We start from the raw sequence: 17128 nt of genomic DNA, 5'->3' as shown, positions 1-17128 counted from the left end.
CAGGGTGAGTGGCTGCAGCACTGTATTACCTGTGACAGTGGGTCATGTAGGCAGTGCAGGGTGAGTGGCTGCAGCCCTGTATTACCTGTGACAGTGGGTCATGTAGGCAGTGCAGGGTGAGTGGCTGCAGCCCTGTATTTCCTGTGACAGTGGGTTATGTAGGCTGTGCAGGGTGAGTGGCTGTAGCCCTGTATTTCCTGTGACAGTGGGTCATGTAGGTAGTGCAGGGTGAGTGGCTGCAGCCCTGTATTACCTGTGACAGTGGGTCATGTAGGCAGTGCAGGGTGAGTGGCTGCAGCCCTGTATTTCCTGTGACAGTGGATCATGTAGGCAGTGCAGGGTGAGTGGCTGCAGCCCTGTATTACCTGTGACAGTGGATCATGTAGGCAGTGCAGGGTGAGTGGCTGCAGCACTGTATTACCTGTGACAGTGGGTCATGTAGGCAGTGCAGGGTGAGTGGCTGCAGCCCTGTATTACCTGTGACAGTGGGTCATGTAGGCAGTGCAGGGTGAGTGGCTGCAGCACTGTATTACCTGTGACAGTGGGTCATGTAGGCAGTGCAGGGTGAGTGGCTGCAGCCCTGTATTACCTGTGACAGTGGGTCATGTAGGCAGTGCAGGGTGAGTGGCTGCAGCCCTGTATTTCCTGTGACAGTGGGTCATGTAGGCAGTGCAGGGTGAGTGGCAGCAGCCCTGTATTTCCTGTGACAGTGGGTCATGTAGGTAGTGCAGGGTGAGTGGCTGCAGCCCTGTATTACCTGTGACAGTGGGTCATGTAGGCAGTGCAGGGTGAGTGGCTGCAGCCCTGTATTACCTGTGACAGTGGATCATGTAGGCAGTGCAGGGTGAGTGGCTGCAGCCCTGTATTACCTGTGACAGTGGATCATGTAGGCAGTGCAGGGTGAGTGGCTGCAGCACTGTATTACCTGTGACAGTGGATCATGTAGGCAGTGCAGGGTGAGCGGCTGCAGCCTTGTATTACCTGTGACAGTGGGTCATGTAGGCAGTGCAGGGTGAGTGGCTGCAGCCCTGTATTACCTGTGACAGTGGATCATGTAGGCAGTGCAGGGTGAGTGGCTGTAGGCCTGTATAACCTGTGACAGTCGGTCATGTAGGCAGTGCAGGGTGAGTGGCTGTAGGCCTGTATTACCTGTGACAGTGGATCATGTAGGCAGTGCAGGGAGAGTGGCTGCAGGCCTGTATTACCTGTGACAGTGGATCATGTAGGCAGTGCAGGGTGAGTGGCTACAGGCCTGTATTACCTGTGACAGTGGATCATGTAGGCAGTGCAGGGTGAGTGGCTGTAGGCCTGTATAACCTGTGAGAGTGGGTCATGTAGGCAGTGCAGGGTGAGTGGCTACAGGCCTGTATTACCTGTGACAGTGGATCATGTAGGCAGTGCAGGGTGAGTGGCTGTAGGCCTGTATAACCTGTGACAGTGGGTCATGTAGGCAGTGCAGGGTGAGTGGCTACAGGCCTGTATTACCTGTGACAGTGGATCATGTAGGCAGTGCAGGGTGAGTGGCTGCAGCACTGTATTACCTTTGACAGTGGGTCATGTAGGCAGTGCAGAGTGAGTGGCTGCAGCACTGTATTGCCTGTGACAGTGGGTCCTGTAGGTAGTGCAGGGAGATTGGCTGCAGCACTGTATTACCTGTGACAGTGGATCATGTAGGCAGTGCAGGGTGAGTGGCTGCAGCACTGTATTACCTGTGACAGTGGGTCATGTAGGCAGTGCAGGGTGAGTGGCTGCAGCACTGTATTACCTGTGACAGTGGATCATGTAGGCAGTGCAGGGTGAGTGGCTGCAGCACTGTATTACCTGTGACAGTGGATCATGTAGGCAGTGCAGGGAGAGAGGCTTCAGCACTGTATTACCTGTGACAGTGGATCATGTAGGCAGTGCAGGGTGAGTGGCTGCAGCACTGTATTACCTGTGACAGTGGGTCATGTAGGCAGTGCAGGGTGAGTGGCTGCAGCCCTGTATTACCTGTGACAGTGGGTCATGTAGGCAGTGCAGGGTGAGTGGCTGTAGCACTGTATTACCTGTGACAGTGGATCATGTAGGCAGTGCAGGGTGAGTGGCTGTAGGCCTGTATAACCTGTGACAGTGGGTCATGTAGGCAGTGCAGGGTGAGTGGCTACAGGCCTGTATTACCTGTGACAGTGGATCATGTAGGCAGTGCAGGGAGAGTGGCTGCAGGCCTGTATTGCCTGTGACAGTGGATCATGTAGGCAGTGCAGGGTGAGTGGCTACAGGCCTGTATTACCTGTGACAGTGGATCATGTAGGCAGTGCAGGGTGAGTGGCTGTAGCCCTGTATAACCTGTGACAGTGGGTCATGTAGGCAGTGCAGGGTGAGTGGCTACAGGCCTGTATTACCTGTGACAGTGGATCATGTAGGCAGTGCAGGGTGAGTGGCTGCAGCACTGTATTACCTTTGACAGTGGGTCATGTAGGCAGTGCAGAGTGAGTGGCTGCAGCACTGTATTGCCTGTGACAGTGGGTCCTGTAGGTAGTGCAGGGAGATTGGCTGCAGCACTGTATTACCTGTGACAGTGGATCATGTAGGCAGTGCAGGGTGAGTGGCTGCAGCACTGTATTACCTGTGACAGTGGGTCATGTAGGCAGTGCAGGGAGAGAGGCTTCAGCCCTGTATTACCTGTGACAGTGGATCATGTAGGCAGTGCAGGGTGAGTGGCTGCAGCACTGTATTACCTGTGACAGTGGGTCATGTAGGCAGTGCAGGGTGAGTGGCTGCAGCCCTGTATTACCTGTGACAGTGGGTCATGTAGGCAGTGCAGGGTGAGTGGCTGCAGCCCTGTATTTCCTGTGACAGTGGGTCATGTAGGCTGTGCAGGGTGAGTGGCTGTAGCCCTGTATTTCCTGTGACAGTGGGTCATGTAGGTAGTGCAGGGTGAGCGGCTGCAGCCCTGTATTACCTGTGACAGTGGGTCATGTAGGCAGTGCAGGGTGAGTGGCTGCAGCCCTGTATTACCTGTGACAGTGGGTCATGTAGGCAGTGCAGGGTGAGTGGCTGCAGCACTGTATTACCTGTGACAGTGGGTCATGTAGGCAGTGCAGGGTGAGTGGCTGCAGCCCTGTATTACCTGTGACAGTGGGTCATGTAGGCAGTGCAGGGTGAGTGGCTGCAGCCCTGTATTTCCTGTGACAGTGGGTTATGTAGGCTGTGCAGGGTGAGTGGCTGTAGCCCTGTATTTCCTGTGACAGTGGGTCATGTAGGTAGTGCAGGGTGAGTGGCTGCAGCCCTGTATTACCTGTGACAGTGGGTCATGTAGGCAGTGCAGGGTGAGTGGCTGCAGCCCTGTATTTCCTGTGACAGTGGATCATGTAGGCAGTGCAGGGTGAGTGGCTGCAGCCCTGTATTACCTGTGACAGTGGATCATGTAGGCAGTGCAGGGTGAGTGGCTGCAGCACTGTATTACCTGTGACAGTGGGTCATGTAGGCAGTGCAGGGTGAGTGGCTGCAGCCCTGTATTACCTGTGACAGTGGGTCATGTAGGCAGTGCAGGGTGAGTGGCTGCAGCACTGTATTACCTGTGACAGTGGGTCATGTAGGCAGTGCAGGGTGAGTGGCTGCAGCCCTGTATTTCCTGTGACAGTGGGTCATGTAGGCAGTGCAGGGTGAGTGGCTGCAGCCCTGTATTTCCTGTGACAGTGGGTCATGTAGGTAGTGCAGGGTGAGTGGCTGCAGCCCTGTATTACCTGTGACAGTGGGTCATGTAGGCAGTGCAGGGTGAGTGGCTGCAGCCCTGTATTACCTGTGACAGTGGATCATGTAGGCAGTGCAGGGTGAGTGGCTGCAGCACTGTATTACCTGTGACAGTGGATCATGTAGGCAGTGCAGGGTGAGTGGCTGCAGCACTGTATTACCTGTGACAGTGGGTCATGTAGGCAGTGCAGGGTGAGTGGCTGCAGCCCTGTATTACCTGTGACAGTGGGTCATGTAGGCAGTGCAGGGTGAGTGGCTGCAGCCCTGTATTTCCTGTGACAGTGGGTCATGTAGGCAGTGCAGGGTGAGTGGCTGCAGCCCTGTATTTCCTGTGACAGTGGGTCATGTAGGTAGTGCAGGGTGAGTGGCTGCAGCCCTGTATTACCTGTGACAGTGGGTCATGTAGGCAGTGCAGGGTGAGTGGCTGCAGCCCTGTATTACCTGTGACAGTGGGTCATGTAGGCAGTGCAGGGTGAGTGGCTGCAGCCCTGTATTACCTGTGACAGTGGGTCATGTAGGCAGTGCAGGGTGAGTGGCTGCAGCCCTGTATTTCCTGTGACAGTGGGTCATGTAGGTAGTGCAGGGTGAGTGGCTGCAGCCCTGTATTTCCTGTGACAGTGGGTCATGTAGGCAGTGCAGGGTGAGTGGCTGCAGCACTGTATTACCTGTGACAGTGGGTCATGTAGGCAGTGCAGGGTGAGTGGCTGCAGCCCTGTATTACCTGTGACAGTGGGTCATGTAGGCAGTGCAGGGTGAGTGGCTGCAGCACTGTATTACCTGTGACAGTGGATCATGTAGGCAGTGCAGGGAGAGAGGCTGCAGCACTGTATTACCTGTGACAGTGGGTCATGTAGGCAGTTCAGGGTGAGTGGCTGCAGCCCTGTATTACCTGTGACAGTGGGTCATGTAGGCAGTGTAGGGTGAGTGGCTGTAGCACTGTATTACCTGTGACAGTGGATCATGTAGGCAGTGCAGGGTGAGTGGCTGCAGCACTGTATTACCTGTGACAGTGGGTCATGTAGGCAGTGCAGGGAGAGAGGCTGCAGCACTGTATTACCTGTGACAGTGGGTCATGTAGGCAGTTCAGGGTGAGTGGCTGCAGCCCTGTATTACCTGTGACAGTGGGTCATGTAGGCAGTGCAGGGTGAGTGGCTGTAGCACTGTATTACCTGTGACAGTGGGTCATGTAAGCAGTGCAGGGAGAATGGCTGCAGCACTGTATTACCTGTGACATTGGTCATGTAGGCAGTGCAGAGTGAGTGGCTGCAGCACTGTATTACCTGTGACAGTGGGTCATGTAGGCAGTGCAGGGAATATGGCTGCAGCATTGTATTACCTGTGACAGTGGGTCATGTGGGAAGTGCAGGGTGAGTGGCTGCAGCACTGTATTACCTGTGACAGTGGGTCATGTATGCAGTGCAGGGTGAGCGGCTGCAGTCCTGTATTACCTGTGACAGTGGGTCATGTAGGCAGTGCAGGGTGTGCGGCTGCAGTCCTGTATTCCCTGTGACAGTGGGTCATGTAGGCAGTGCAGGGTGAGCGGCTGCAGTCCTGTATTACCTGTGACAGTGGGTCATGTATGCAGTGCAGGGTGAGCGGCTGCAGTCCTGTATTCCCTGTGACAGTGGCTCATGTAGGCAGTGCAGGGTGAGCGGCTGCAGCCCTGTATTACCTGTGACAGTGGGTCATGTAGGCAGTGCAGGGTGAGTGGCTGCAGCCCTGTATTACCTGTGACAGTGGATCATGTAGGCAGTGCAGGGTGAGTGGCTGCAGCCCTGTATTACCTGTGACAGTGGGTCATGTAGGCAGTGCAGGGTGAGTGGCTGCAGCCCTGTATTACCTGTGACAGTGGGTCATGTAGGCAGTGCAGGGTGAGTGGCTGCAGCCCTGTATTACCTGTGACAGTGGGTCATGTAGGCAGTGCAGGGAGAGAGGCTGCAGCACTGTATTACCTGTGACAGTGGGTCATGTAGGCAGTTCAGGGTGAGTGGCTGCAGCACTGTATTACCTGTGACAGTGGGTCATGTAGGCAGTGCAGGGAGAGAGGCTGCAGCACTGTATTACCTGTGACAGTGGATCATGTAGGTAGTGCAGGGTGAGTGGCTGCAGCACTGTATTACCTGTGACAGTGGGTCATGTGGGCAGTGCAGGGAGAGAGGCTGCAGCACTGTATTACCTGTGACAGTGAATCATGTAGGCAGTGCAGGGTGAGTGGCTGCAGCACTGTATTGCCTGTGACAGTGGATCATGTAGGCAGTGCAGAGTGAGTGGCTGCAGCAGCACTGTATTGCCTGTGACAGTGGGTCATGTAGGCAGTGCAGGGAATATGGCTGCAGCACTGTATTACCTGTGACAGTGGGTCATGTGGGAAGTGCAGGGTGAGTGGCTGCAGCACTGTATTACCTGTGACAGTGGGTCATGTATGCAGTGCAGGGTGAGCGGCTGCAGTCCTGTATTACCTGTGACAGTGGGTCATGTAGGCAGTGCAGGGTGAGCGGCTGCAGTCCTGTATTCCCTGTGACAGTGGGTCATGTAGGCAGTGCAGGGTGAGCGGCTGCAGTCCTGTATTACCTGTGACAGTGGGTCATGTAGGCAGTGCAGGGAGAGAGGCTGGAGTACTGTATTACCTGTGACAGTGGGTCATGTAGGCAGTGCAGGGTGAGTGGCTGCAGTCCTGTATTACCTGTGACAGTGGGTCATGTAGGCAGTGCAGGGAGAGAGGCTGCAGCACTGTATTACCTGTGACAGTGGATCATGTAGGCAGTGCAGGGAATATGGCTGGAGGCTGAGCCCTGTATTACCTGTGACAGTGGGTCATGTAGGCAGTGCAGGGTGAGTGGCTTCAGCACTGTATTACCTGTGACAGTGGGTCATGTAAGCAGTGCAGGGTGAGCGGCTGCAGTCCTGTATTACCTGTGACAGTGGGTCATGTAGGCAGTGCAGGGTGAGTGGCTGCAGCCCTGTATTACCTGTGACAGTGGATCATGTAGGCAGTGCAGGGAATATGGCTGGAGGCTGAGCCCTGTATTACCTGTGACAGTGGGTCATGTAGGTAATGGTTTCGTCAAACAGAGTCTTGATCTTCCCCTGCTTCACTAGGATCTCATGCTTCTCATCCTCGCTGCTTTCACTCAGCAGAGTCTTAGCTTTCATCAGGACCATATCTAGGAGCAGCTTCCCGTCTGGCTCCAGAGAGCAGATTTTCTGCAGAGAAAATACAGCTGATCACTAGAAGAACATGTTTTACACTGGCAGTGACCCAATATATAACTGTTATATTCTGCAATGGCTCCAGGTGATCAGGCAGATAGAGGTGTCTGGTTTCATCTTGTAAAGTGTTATAGGTGTGATTTGCTAACAGCAGGAAACACTTTCTGTCTGTCACGTGTCTCTGTTGTACCTAGTTAATTATCTTGAAGATGGTGAAATGGTAACTTTGTTTTATAGTTGGTCAGGAAATGTAATGAGCCTGGGTATTATTAAACATGTAGTGGTAGCTTTCTTCTAATTTAATTAGATATTTATGTATATGTTGGTGTAAATGATATGGGAAGTGCAGAAATTCCATGAACCTGCTAGACAATGGGAGACCAGCGGTCAATGCCCCCAAGTCTCTAAGTATATATCAGGGAATGACTCTGATCTACCTTATCTGATGTCATTACAGAGGTTAGTCTACAGAATCTGAATTTACAAGTAGATCCTTGAACCTCTGCCATGGAATGTGAGGAATGCCACAGCAGGCACCATGCATTAACGACTACTGTACAACCGTTCAACAAATCAACATGGACAAGGTCTATATGTAACATGTCATATCATGAATCGCTCAGAGGATCAGCAAAACTAGGAAGATAATGGATTCATAGCTCCAGGCACATCTTCCCTCTACATGGAACTTAAGGCCCATATAGACGGGCCGATGCAGGAGAGATGTGTGCTGAGCGAACCGCTCAGCACACATCTCTCTCGCCGCTCAGCACAGCAAGATCTGTGCTGAGCGTGCGGGGGGAGACGGGGGGGCTGCTCACTTCATGCAGGCCAATCTAGCACCAGCGATAGCGATGCGCGGGGCTGTGCATCGCTATCGCTGTTAGGGCTACACACGGAGCGATCTTGCTGAAAATCTAATCAATCTGACTATCGCTCCGTGTGTACCCCCCTTTAGAGGCTAATTCAGTAAGGATCTCAAAATCAATCCTTAAGGGGGGTACACATGGAGAGATCTGACTAGATTGCTTAGATTTTAAGCACGGATCTGCCGTGTGTATGCCCCCCAGCGATAGCGATGCGCGGACATGCGCATCGCTTTCGCCGGTGCTAGATTGGCCTGCATGTAAGCTCTATCTAGCGGGTCGCTCACTTCAGCGCTGTGTGAGGTGAGCGGTCCCCCGTCGTCGCCCCTCCTCGCTCAGCACATCACGCTGTTCTGAGCGGGGGAGAGCTGTGCGCTGAGCGGTCTGTGTTAAGATCGCTCAGCACACATCTCTCCCGTCAGTACCCCCCTTTACTGCATTTTCCCAATGTTTGGGGACTGTGCACGTGCAGGACCCATTCTGCGCATAATCTCTTCTCTATAATGCACACACCTCTGCCTGAGAGAAGGTGGCGGCCAGCGTTCGGGAAAACGGGTGCGTGCCGCCCCCTTTTATGGGAGTAGCGAAGCCAATGACCGCATTGCGAGACGCAGTTTCCTTGGCCCCGGAAGCTGCAATGCGATGGCAAGGCTTAAGCTTACGTTGTGATGTTCATCTGAAATGTGATCTTATTGCAAATGCAGGGAGGAGTTTGTATGCACCGCCTCCTGCATATGCATTGCTAAGGACTGCAAATACCAGCTTTGCATTTGCAATCTTTAATGAATCAATTATAGGTGTTATACAGGAGTCATAAATAATCCTTACGAAATTCTACCCCAGAATGGAAAACTGGTGTTGGGAGCAGTTCATTAAGATATACAAAAATGCTGAACTGGTTTGATCTTTGGAAGCGGGCAGGTGTGGGCAGGATGAGGGAGACCCACATACGCTTCCGGGGCTGAGGGGGACTACCCTAAAAATCGTGAGTCTCCTGCACCTTCCGGGAGGGTAGGTAAGAATGCATTTATCACGTTTAAATGTTATTTATTACAGAAAGCCCTGACTGTGGCCTGTTATCCTTATATGGTCATCTATTCTGTGACTTATAGGGGGGTATCCTATTAGTCGCAGTGACTTACCGCGGGTAATTGGTTCGCCGGGGGCTATTCAATTAGCCCCGATGTGGCACACTGCTCCCCCTGGCACTTATTGGGGGAGGCACATGAAGCATAATCCGCTATAAGTGCCCCCTAGACCCATGATAAGTGCGGCAAAAATACATAGGTCAGTGGCTTTTCGCAGAACCTATGTATTTTCCCGCCAAAAAATTGGGGGTTTTCGCGGGACCTAATTGGATAGGGTGATTAAAACAAACTGAAAAACACCAATTTTTTGCAACCACGGCACTATCGCGGGTAATTGAATACCCCCCATAACCTTACTACAATATCATTATGTCAATATCGTGGGTACATTGTCCCACATACAGTATTAGCAATACACTTTAATTTCAATGTTATCATTGGTAAAGTCTATTGTTATCACATATAGATGTATCACACCCTGGAGAGAGATAAAGTGGATAGCAACTCCTGTCATTTAAACACTGTGCTAGATAAATGACAAATAGGGGCATATGTAATAGGGTCCGAGTTTGCAGGAGGTGTGGGATGCCAGCAGATCTCTGAGGTTTTTGTTTTAAAGCGGCAATCAATGTAAACGATTGCCGCTTTAAAAAAAAAACTCAGACCCTATTACATATGCCCCATAGTCTGCATTTCTACGACCCTCCGTTTATGTTATGCCCCTTTTCCACTTGCTCAAAAAAACCCGGGTTCTTGCAAGGGGGCGCGCATTTACCCGGGTTTCTTGGTAGTAAAAAAGGCTCCCTCTGAAAAAACCCGGGTCAAGTGACCTGGGAATCCTACCCGGGTAGCTACCTGGGTTGGACCCAGGAATGACCCAGGTAAGGGTGCAGTGTAAATGGGTTACCCGGGACCCGTTTACAGCATGTTAACAGGCCATACCTTCCTGACCGCAGTGTCTCACGGGCAGGCCGGAGGTTGGGGGAGACAACACAAGCTGTCAGCACTACTGTCTGTCCTGCTATGCAGACAGCAGCGCTGGCCGGGACAGTGTGTGCGGAGTCTGGGGGCAGCCCAGCAGCTTCCAGAGTACTGGGCTTGCCCCCAGCATGCTGGTGGGCAGCATTGCATTGGGGGCATGGCCTAACGGTACCGAGGCAATGCCCCAAGGGTCCCGATCTGTCGGTTTTCCCGGCGTTTGGAGAGGACGTCATCTCCAAGCGCCGGCCAGAAGACACTGCACCCGGATGCAGTGTAAACGGCGGTTGTGGAAAAGGGGTCCGTCTCGGGTCTAACCTGGCTTGGAACCGTGTTCTAAATCCCAGGTCAGACCGAGACTTCTAGTGGAAAAGGGGAATTACATAGGACTCACCTCTGTCTCTCTCAGCCTGGACTCCAGGGCGGATCTGGGCCCCTGTGTGTTGTCATTAACTTTCAGCCTCTCGTGGATCGATTTCATCCAGGCTTCAGCCTTCTCCAGACAGGTCTCAAAATCATCATGGGGTAGCTGAGTCATGGCATGAGGTGAGGCTACAAGATACAGATATAATCCTTATGTTCACGGAACAGTATTACTGTACACCTAACACCCATGAGAAACCATTCGCCTATACCCAAGCTATACTACAATGCAGAGAAAAATGTATGATTGCAGCAATTAGGAACAGCAAGCGTCAGAGTCTAAAGGTGATAGGGAGGCACAGAGAGAGCGCACCGTCAGCACGGTAAAAGATTTAAGGGGAAATGTATCAAACTTGGGAGAGAGATAAAGTACTAAAGGGAAGATTTAACGACAAGTAATGTTCTTGTTACTACTCGTTACGAATGATAAATGGTGCTCCAGCCAATCAGCTCCTAACTATCGTGCTCGAAAAAATGGCAGCAACTGGTTGGTTGGTACTTTATCTCTCTCCACTTTATCTATCTCCAAGGTTTGTACATCTCCCCCTTAAGCAGGTCAGTGATGCCATTTATTTTTACAAAAAAAGAGCATTATTAAAAAACATAATTAAACTCTTTAGATACCTACCCCATTAACTGAGAGTTTTTAGGGAGTTTCTGCTTAGTTGGGGTGAGTGGACCATTTCCCTTTAAAATAATTAATGTTTTTAGATGTTCTGGGCGGTTGTAGATACCAGTCTGAGGCCTAATTTTTTATGGGCCATTGGGTCCCCCTTTATAAGGGAAAATTACTTCCTATGTGTATTTTGATAAATGTAAAGCACACAGAAGTCTCATACACTGGTGACATCCCCTCAGTGACGTGTATTTGGTGCCACAGTGATTAGTATTGCCAATTTGTGTACAGTTTGTATGTTCTCCTCACATTTGCATTTCAGCCCACTTTAGTTCTAGCTCCTCCCCATTTGCGGTCTGCGAATCGGAGCTGAAAGGTTACATCATGTGGAACAATGACAATACCTCTCTTACACGGGAGGGCCCTGGCTTTGGAAATATCTTTTCAGTTTCCAACTTTAATGTTGTGTCATATTTAACTTTCATTTAGTGGGCCAGATGTACTAAGCCTAAAAAGTGATAAATATCACTGTGATAAAGTACCAGCCAATTGGCTCCTAACTGTCATTTTTCAAACACAGCCTGTGACATGACAGTTAGGAGCCGATTGGCTGGTGCTTTATCACAGTGATATTTATCACTTTTCAGGCTTAGTACATCTCCCCCAGTGTCATATATAGTACCCTTGTCATAGTTGAATGTGAAGTTGGTCTGGCACAGAAGGGGTTACATTTTGGTTCACAGAGACGACACATCCTAAGTGACTGCACTGAATTTACCAAATGATTCTGCACAACAGACATCCGACTTGAAACAAAAACACAAGTCATGTAACGGAAAATGGTTTCTGGAATGCAAGTGCTGACACTTTATAATGAACCGTCAGAGAGTCTTTGCTAAATACTTCCAGGAATATATTCCATGTAGCTGCCCCATACACCACATTGTTCATTTAAATTGGCCCCAGTTAGCATCTATTATTCTCCCAGAAGTCTGAGCAGCATATAACCCTGCAGAGAGCCCCTCCACCAGAGTAGCGTCTGAGTACTGCCAACTCTCTGTGCTGTCTACATTTTCCAGAAGGGAGTTTCAGCCTATAGCTCCTGGTAGTTTCTGTGTCCGTCACTTGGGCATCACAGAATAGATCACGCCCTTTAACTAATACGCTCAAACATTTCCATCCAATTACCAGAGCTCAGCGCCAGGGCTTTGTAGCCTCAATGTTTCCATCCTGAGATTTTTTATTAAAAATGTTGTGGGTTAGCCGGGAATGTCCTTGGAACTCAAATGAATATTTGATATGAAATGTGCAACATATAAAATAGTTTTCCCTCAAATCCAATATAACTATGCTGCAAATACAGTTCATGTTCTGCTGTTACTGGTAGTAACTTGGATGCAAGCAGGGGCGCTGAGAGGGAGGAGAGGGGCACGGTTCCGGTATGAATGGTCGACCATGGTATGGTCGACAGTCATTAGGTCGACCACTATTGGTCGACATTGACATGGTCGACATGGACACATGGTCGACATGAAAATGGTCAACACATGAAAATGGTCGACACATGAAAATGTCGACATGAGTTTTTTACTTTTTTGGGTGTCGTTTTTTGCGTAATGTGACTGGGAACCCCAATTAGTGCACCGCGTCCCCTCGCATGGCTCGCTACGCTCACCATGCTTCGGGCATGGTGCCTTTGCTCCGCTACCGCTTCGCTCGGCACAGAATACCGTTCCAATCGTAGTCCACGTGGTTCGTAAAGTATGGAAAAGTTCCCCAAAAGAAAAAAAAGTAAAAAAACTCATGTCGACCTTTTCATGTGTCGACCTTTCATGTATCGACCATGTGTCCATGTCGACCATGTCAATGTCGACCAATAGTGGTCGACCTAATGACTGTCGACCATAACATGGTCGACCATGTGAACGGATACCGAGGGGCACAACCATTGTCTGAGAGCTTCAGCAGCACAACAGCCCTCTCTTTGTATAGACAGATCTGGGTACCACAACCACATAAGCCTCCAGAAAGAAACGGCGCGGTTGCTATGTAGTTGTATAACTGATTAACGGTTTCCACAAATTTGGAAATGAAACAATAAATAAATCAAACATATAAAGCATATGTCTAATTTGCTAAACATAACAATCTGCTGACAGTGGGGCAGTTTGATAATAATCATTATCTGATGTGTAAATGCCACTTTAACATTATGTATTAGCATTTACAGAACTAAGGGGTATATTTACTAAGCCTTGGATGGAGGTAAATTCAACAGAAATAAAGTACCAGCCAATCAGCTTCTAACTGCCATGTCACAGGCTGGGTTTGAAAAATGACAGTTAGGAGCTGGTTGGCTGGTACCAGATGTATTAACCTGGAGAAGGCATAAGGAAGTGATAAATCAGTAATATGTGCAAGGTGATAAAGGCACAAGCCAATCAGCTCCAATATGTAAATTAACAGTTAGGATCTGATTGGCTGGTGCCTTTATCACCTTGCACATATCACTGGTTTATCACTTCCTTATGCCTTCTCCAGGTTAATACATCTGCCCCTCTATCTACGTTGACTTTATCTCCATCCAAGGCTTAGTAAACAGACCCCTTAGGACCTTATTCAGGTTGGATCACATATATGGGCAGGTGATACGTATTCTTTGCTATTATGCGCTGTATAAACAGTATTCGGTATGTAAATAAACTGGAAGGGGTAGAACCTGTGTATAATGTAAGGATCTGAATTGTAGAATACTTGCAGCTTGTTTTGTAAAAACAAATAACAAAACCATGAGATAGATCTACTACAACTTCTAAAAAGGAAAACTGAAAGTGTTGCCTATAGCAACCAATCAATCAGATTCTAGGGGGTATATTTACTAAAGGTTGAGTTTGGTACTTTAGACGATTTTCTGTTATTTTTGTAGAACACCCATTTACTAATGTCAAAAATGACGGGAAAATGACCAAAATACCGATTTTAGAACATTGGACCAACTACTGATTTATATTTTTACTTAGACAAGTATGCAAGCCACAGATTTTCTATGCAAGGGGTTGCAAAACAACCATAAACCAACAGAAGAGCCCTGGGCTGTTGGGGGTCATTCCGAGTTGATCGCTCTCTAGCAGTTTTTAGCAGCCGTGCAAACGCATTGTCGCCGCCCACTGGGGAGTGTATTTTCGCTTTGCAGAAGTGCGAACGCTTGTGCAGCAGAGCGCCTGCAAAATCTTTTTGTGCAAAACAAGACCAGCCCTTTAGTTACTCTTTGTGTGAGTTGAGTCTAACGATGGTGGGACGGCTTTTGACGTCACACACCCGCCCATCGAACACCCAGCCACGCCTAAGTTTTTTCTGCCATGTCTGCGTTTTACCAAACACTCCCTGAAAACGGTCAGTTGCCACCCAGAAACGCCCACTTCATGTCAACCTCCTTGCGATCGGCTGTGCGTTTAGAATCGTTGCTAGAACCTGTGCAAAACCACAAAGGACTTTGTTCCTGTACGATGCGCGTGCGCACTGCGGTGCATACGCATGCGCAGATTAGCCATTTTTTCCACTGATCGCTACGCAGCGAACAACGGCAGCTAGCGATCAACTCGGAATGACCCCCGTTGTCCTTGGAGAGGGGGGACTCCATAATTGTAATTTTATTTTGGGTGGGTGGGGAGTCCCTACTTCCATTGGTATTCCAGCCCTGTGCAGACCAGTTGGGGGCAGGTTATGGCAGGGGGAATCCATGCTGTGTGTACCCTACTACAGTGTCAGCCCCATAGCTGGATCAGCCTGCTGCTGGTTCTTGGAGAATAGGGGGAACCCTGTTTTCCAATAGGCTCATGGGTCCGGGGCTGGTTCTAGATTTAAGAGGAACCCCACACTTTTTTTAATATCTGATTTTAACCATTTAGTAATGAATTCTGCAAATAGCCTGCACAGATCATAGTGCTCCGTGCAGTGCTCACACTCCGCAGAAGATTGACACCGGGTTTGCCGTCGATCTTCTGTGTAATAGGGGGTTGAGATCCTATGGGTATCGACTGTGGTTTTTAAATGACAGGGAAAACCGATGCATAGTAAATGCTGTGTTTCTAGCCTGCAATCCGATGTTGATGCCCGTCGTTGTCCATCTATTTTGGAAATGAGACAAAACCGCCAATTAGTAAATCTACCCTTAGATATCAGTTTCTGCTAGTTAATGCACTAGTTAAATGAAAGCTGGAATCTGATTGGTATGTGCAACGAATCCATTTTTCTTTCTCAGAAGCATTAGTAATCTACCCCTTGTTTCAATGCACTTCAATGCACAGTGCACAAATATCTCACATAAGAAAGCAGGTTCCACCATCCCTTTTCTATTGCAGATGCCAGATTTTAAGATGACAATGGGAGAGATGAATCAAACCTTGGAGAGAGATAAACCAATCAGCTTTTAACTGACATTCAAACACAGCCTGTAAACTGAGAGGAGTTGATTGGATGGTACATAACAGGGGGTTACACACGGGGAGATGTGTGCTGAGCGATCTATCACAGACCGCTCAGCACACATCTCTCCCCCCGCTCAGCCAGGGACGGATCTAGACTTTTCTTAAGGGGGTGGGGTTGACTGTTTAATCTTAACTACTCCCTCTACAGTCCCAACTCCTCCCATCTGCAATCCTAACTCCTCCTCTCTCAATTCTGACTGAACTTTTTGAGTGAGACTGAGATAGAGCTTTGTGATTGTTCTATGTACATGTGACTGTGCTATGGGGTAATTGTATTTATTAGCCCTAGTACCCACACACCAGCAAGTGAGGGGCAAATGCTCTGTAACCCTTGCTCTCCTGGCTCCTCTGTGCTGCTGTGGTATAAGCTGCAGCACATCGTTCTGCCTCATGCTCTCCTCGGAAAGCTCTCTTCTGCTCAAAAGTGGGCATGGCTATGACTGTGTTAGGGGGGGCGGTCGCCCCCTTCGCTCCCCCCTAGATCCGGCCCTGTGCTCAGCAGTGAAGTGAGCGACCTGACTAGATTGTGCCTGCATGCATGCCAAATCTAGAGCCGGCGATAGCGCTATCACTATGGATCATACACATGGAGCAATGTATGATTCTTTTCTAAGCAATCTGGTCAGATTAAGCAAAAATCACTACGTGTGTACCCCTTACCTCTCTCCACTTTATCTCTATCCCAGGTTTAATACAACTCCCCCTATATATACAGTATATGCTGTGATTTGGTTTAAAACAGTACAACTGGCTGCACCTACAGATGTGTCTTCATACATCTAGGGGATAATTAAAATGTTTTAATGGGCTGTATGTGCACAAGATGACAAATTATCTCGATCCACACATACTGGAGATTCCACAAGATGTCAACTGGTCAGACGATTAGGGTGGGCGAAGCAGTCACCAAGGGGCCCCCAAACACAGGGGAGGTCCACACATAGCTAAAACACCAGTGTCAGGGGGAGGAGATGGACACTGAGGCATAATGTGAACTGGGGGTTCTATTTCACAGAAGCTAACTAGGTACACTATAGTGCGTTTAACACATTTGTGGTGCTAATAGTATTTGAACTTTAAAATCATATTGACAATATTATTGGTGGGGCCACCACAAATACGTTGCCCGGGGGCCCCAGCAAACCTTAATATGGTCCTGAAGATAGGCAACCTGATTCACTTCAGGGGCCTCATTGGGTGGCCCTCGAACCTTCAGCATGCCACACACTGCTCTTATTCTCTATAATTTAAATGAATACATTTGATCAAAGATGGAGACATCTATTCATAATTAGATATCAGGAGGTCTTTTAATGTGTGTTTTAATCCTGGAAGATCAATGTCGATGAAAATCGATTTAACATCGATTTGAAATCGAACAAAACCATACAAAATCGACCTTTAGTAAATATACCCCCAGGTGTGCTATTAGTCAGCTGATCTCTGACAGATTTGGGCATACATGTACATACCGTAGCTGTGTATGGCCAAATCCAGAATAAGAAAAGGCTAAACATCCTACTGCAATCATACTCTCCAGCGTTGTGTAAGGGGTCATGTCGGTGGATCTGCGATCAGACGATGACCATTTACACCAGTGATGAGCAACAAGTGGCCCTTCGAGTTCTCACGTGTTATAACTTGTAATGCTTATTTTACTAACATGTAAAAATGAATATAAAAACATCTGCTAGTTAAAATATGTTTCAACCCTGGAAGCCCAACATC

General features: G+C 49.1%; 1 protein-coding gene across 5 annotated transcripts in view; it reads right to left on the bottom strand.

The window, feature by feature from the left end:
• The window catches only part of SYNE3 (spectrin repeat containing nuclear envelope family member 3), a 199381-nt gene that overhangs the window by 145202 nt on the left and 37051 nt on the right, over window positions 1-17128 (bottom strand). For 4 of the 5 annotated variants that reach the window (XM_063947611.1, XM_063947615.1, XM_063947614.1 and 1 more), the window contains exons 2-3: window positions 10269-10426; window positions 6764-6936 (exon numbers count right to left, since the gene is read on the bottom strand). In XM_063947611.1, the coding sequence (XP_063803681.1) occupies window positions 6764-6936; window positions 10269-10412 (317 nt within the window). In that variant the 5' untranslated portion in view covers window positions 10413-10426. Of the gene's footprint in view, window positions 1-6763; window positions 6937-10268; window positions 10427-14875; window positions 15041-17128 lie in introns of all 5 variants that reach the window. The other variant, XM_063947612.1, reaches the window with a different exon arrangement.

Source organism: Pseudophryne corroboree, chromosome 12 (genome assembly GCF_028390025.1).
Source record: "Pseudophryne corroboree isolate aPseCor3 chromosome 12, aPseCor3.hap2, whole genome shotgun sequence".
Lineage (NCBI taxonomy): Eukaryota > Metazoa > Chordata > Amphibia > Anura > Myobatrachidae > Pseudophryne > Pseudophryne corroboree.
The sequence above is the reverse complement of the archived record's forward strand: the minus strand, read 5'-3'. Positions and strand labels throughout refer to the sequence as shown.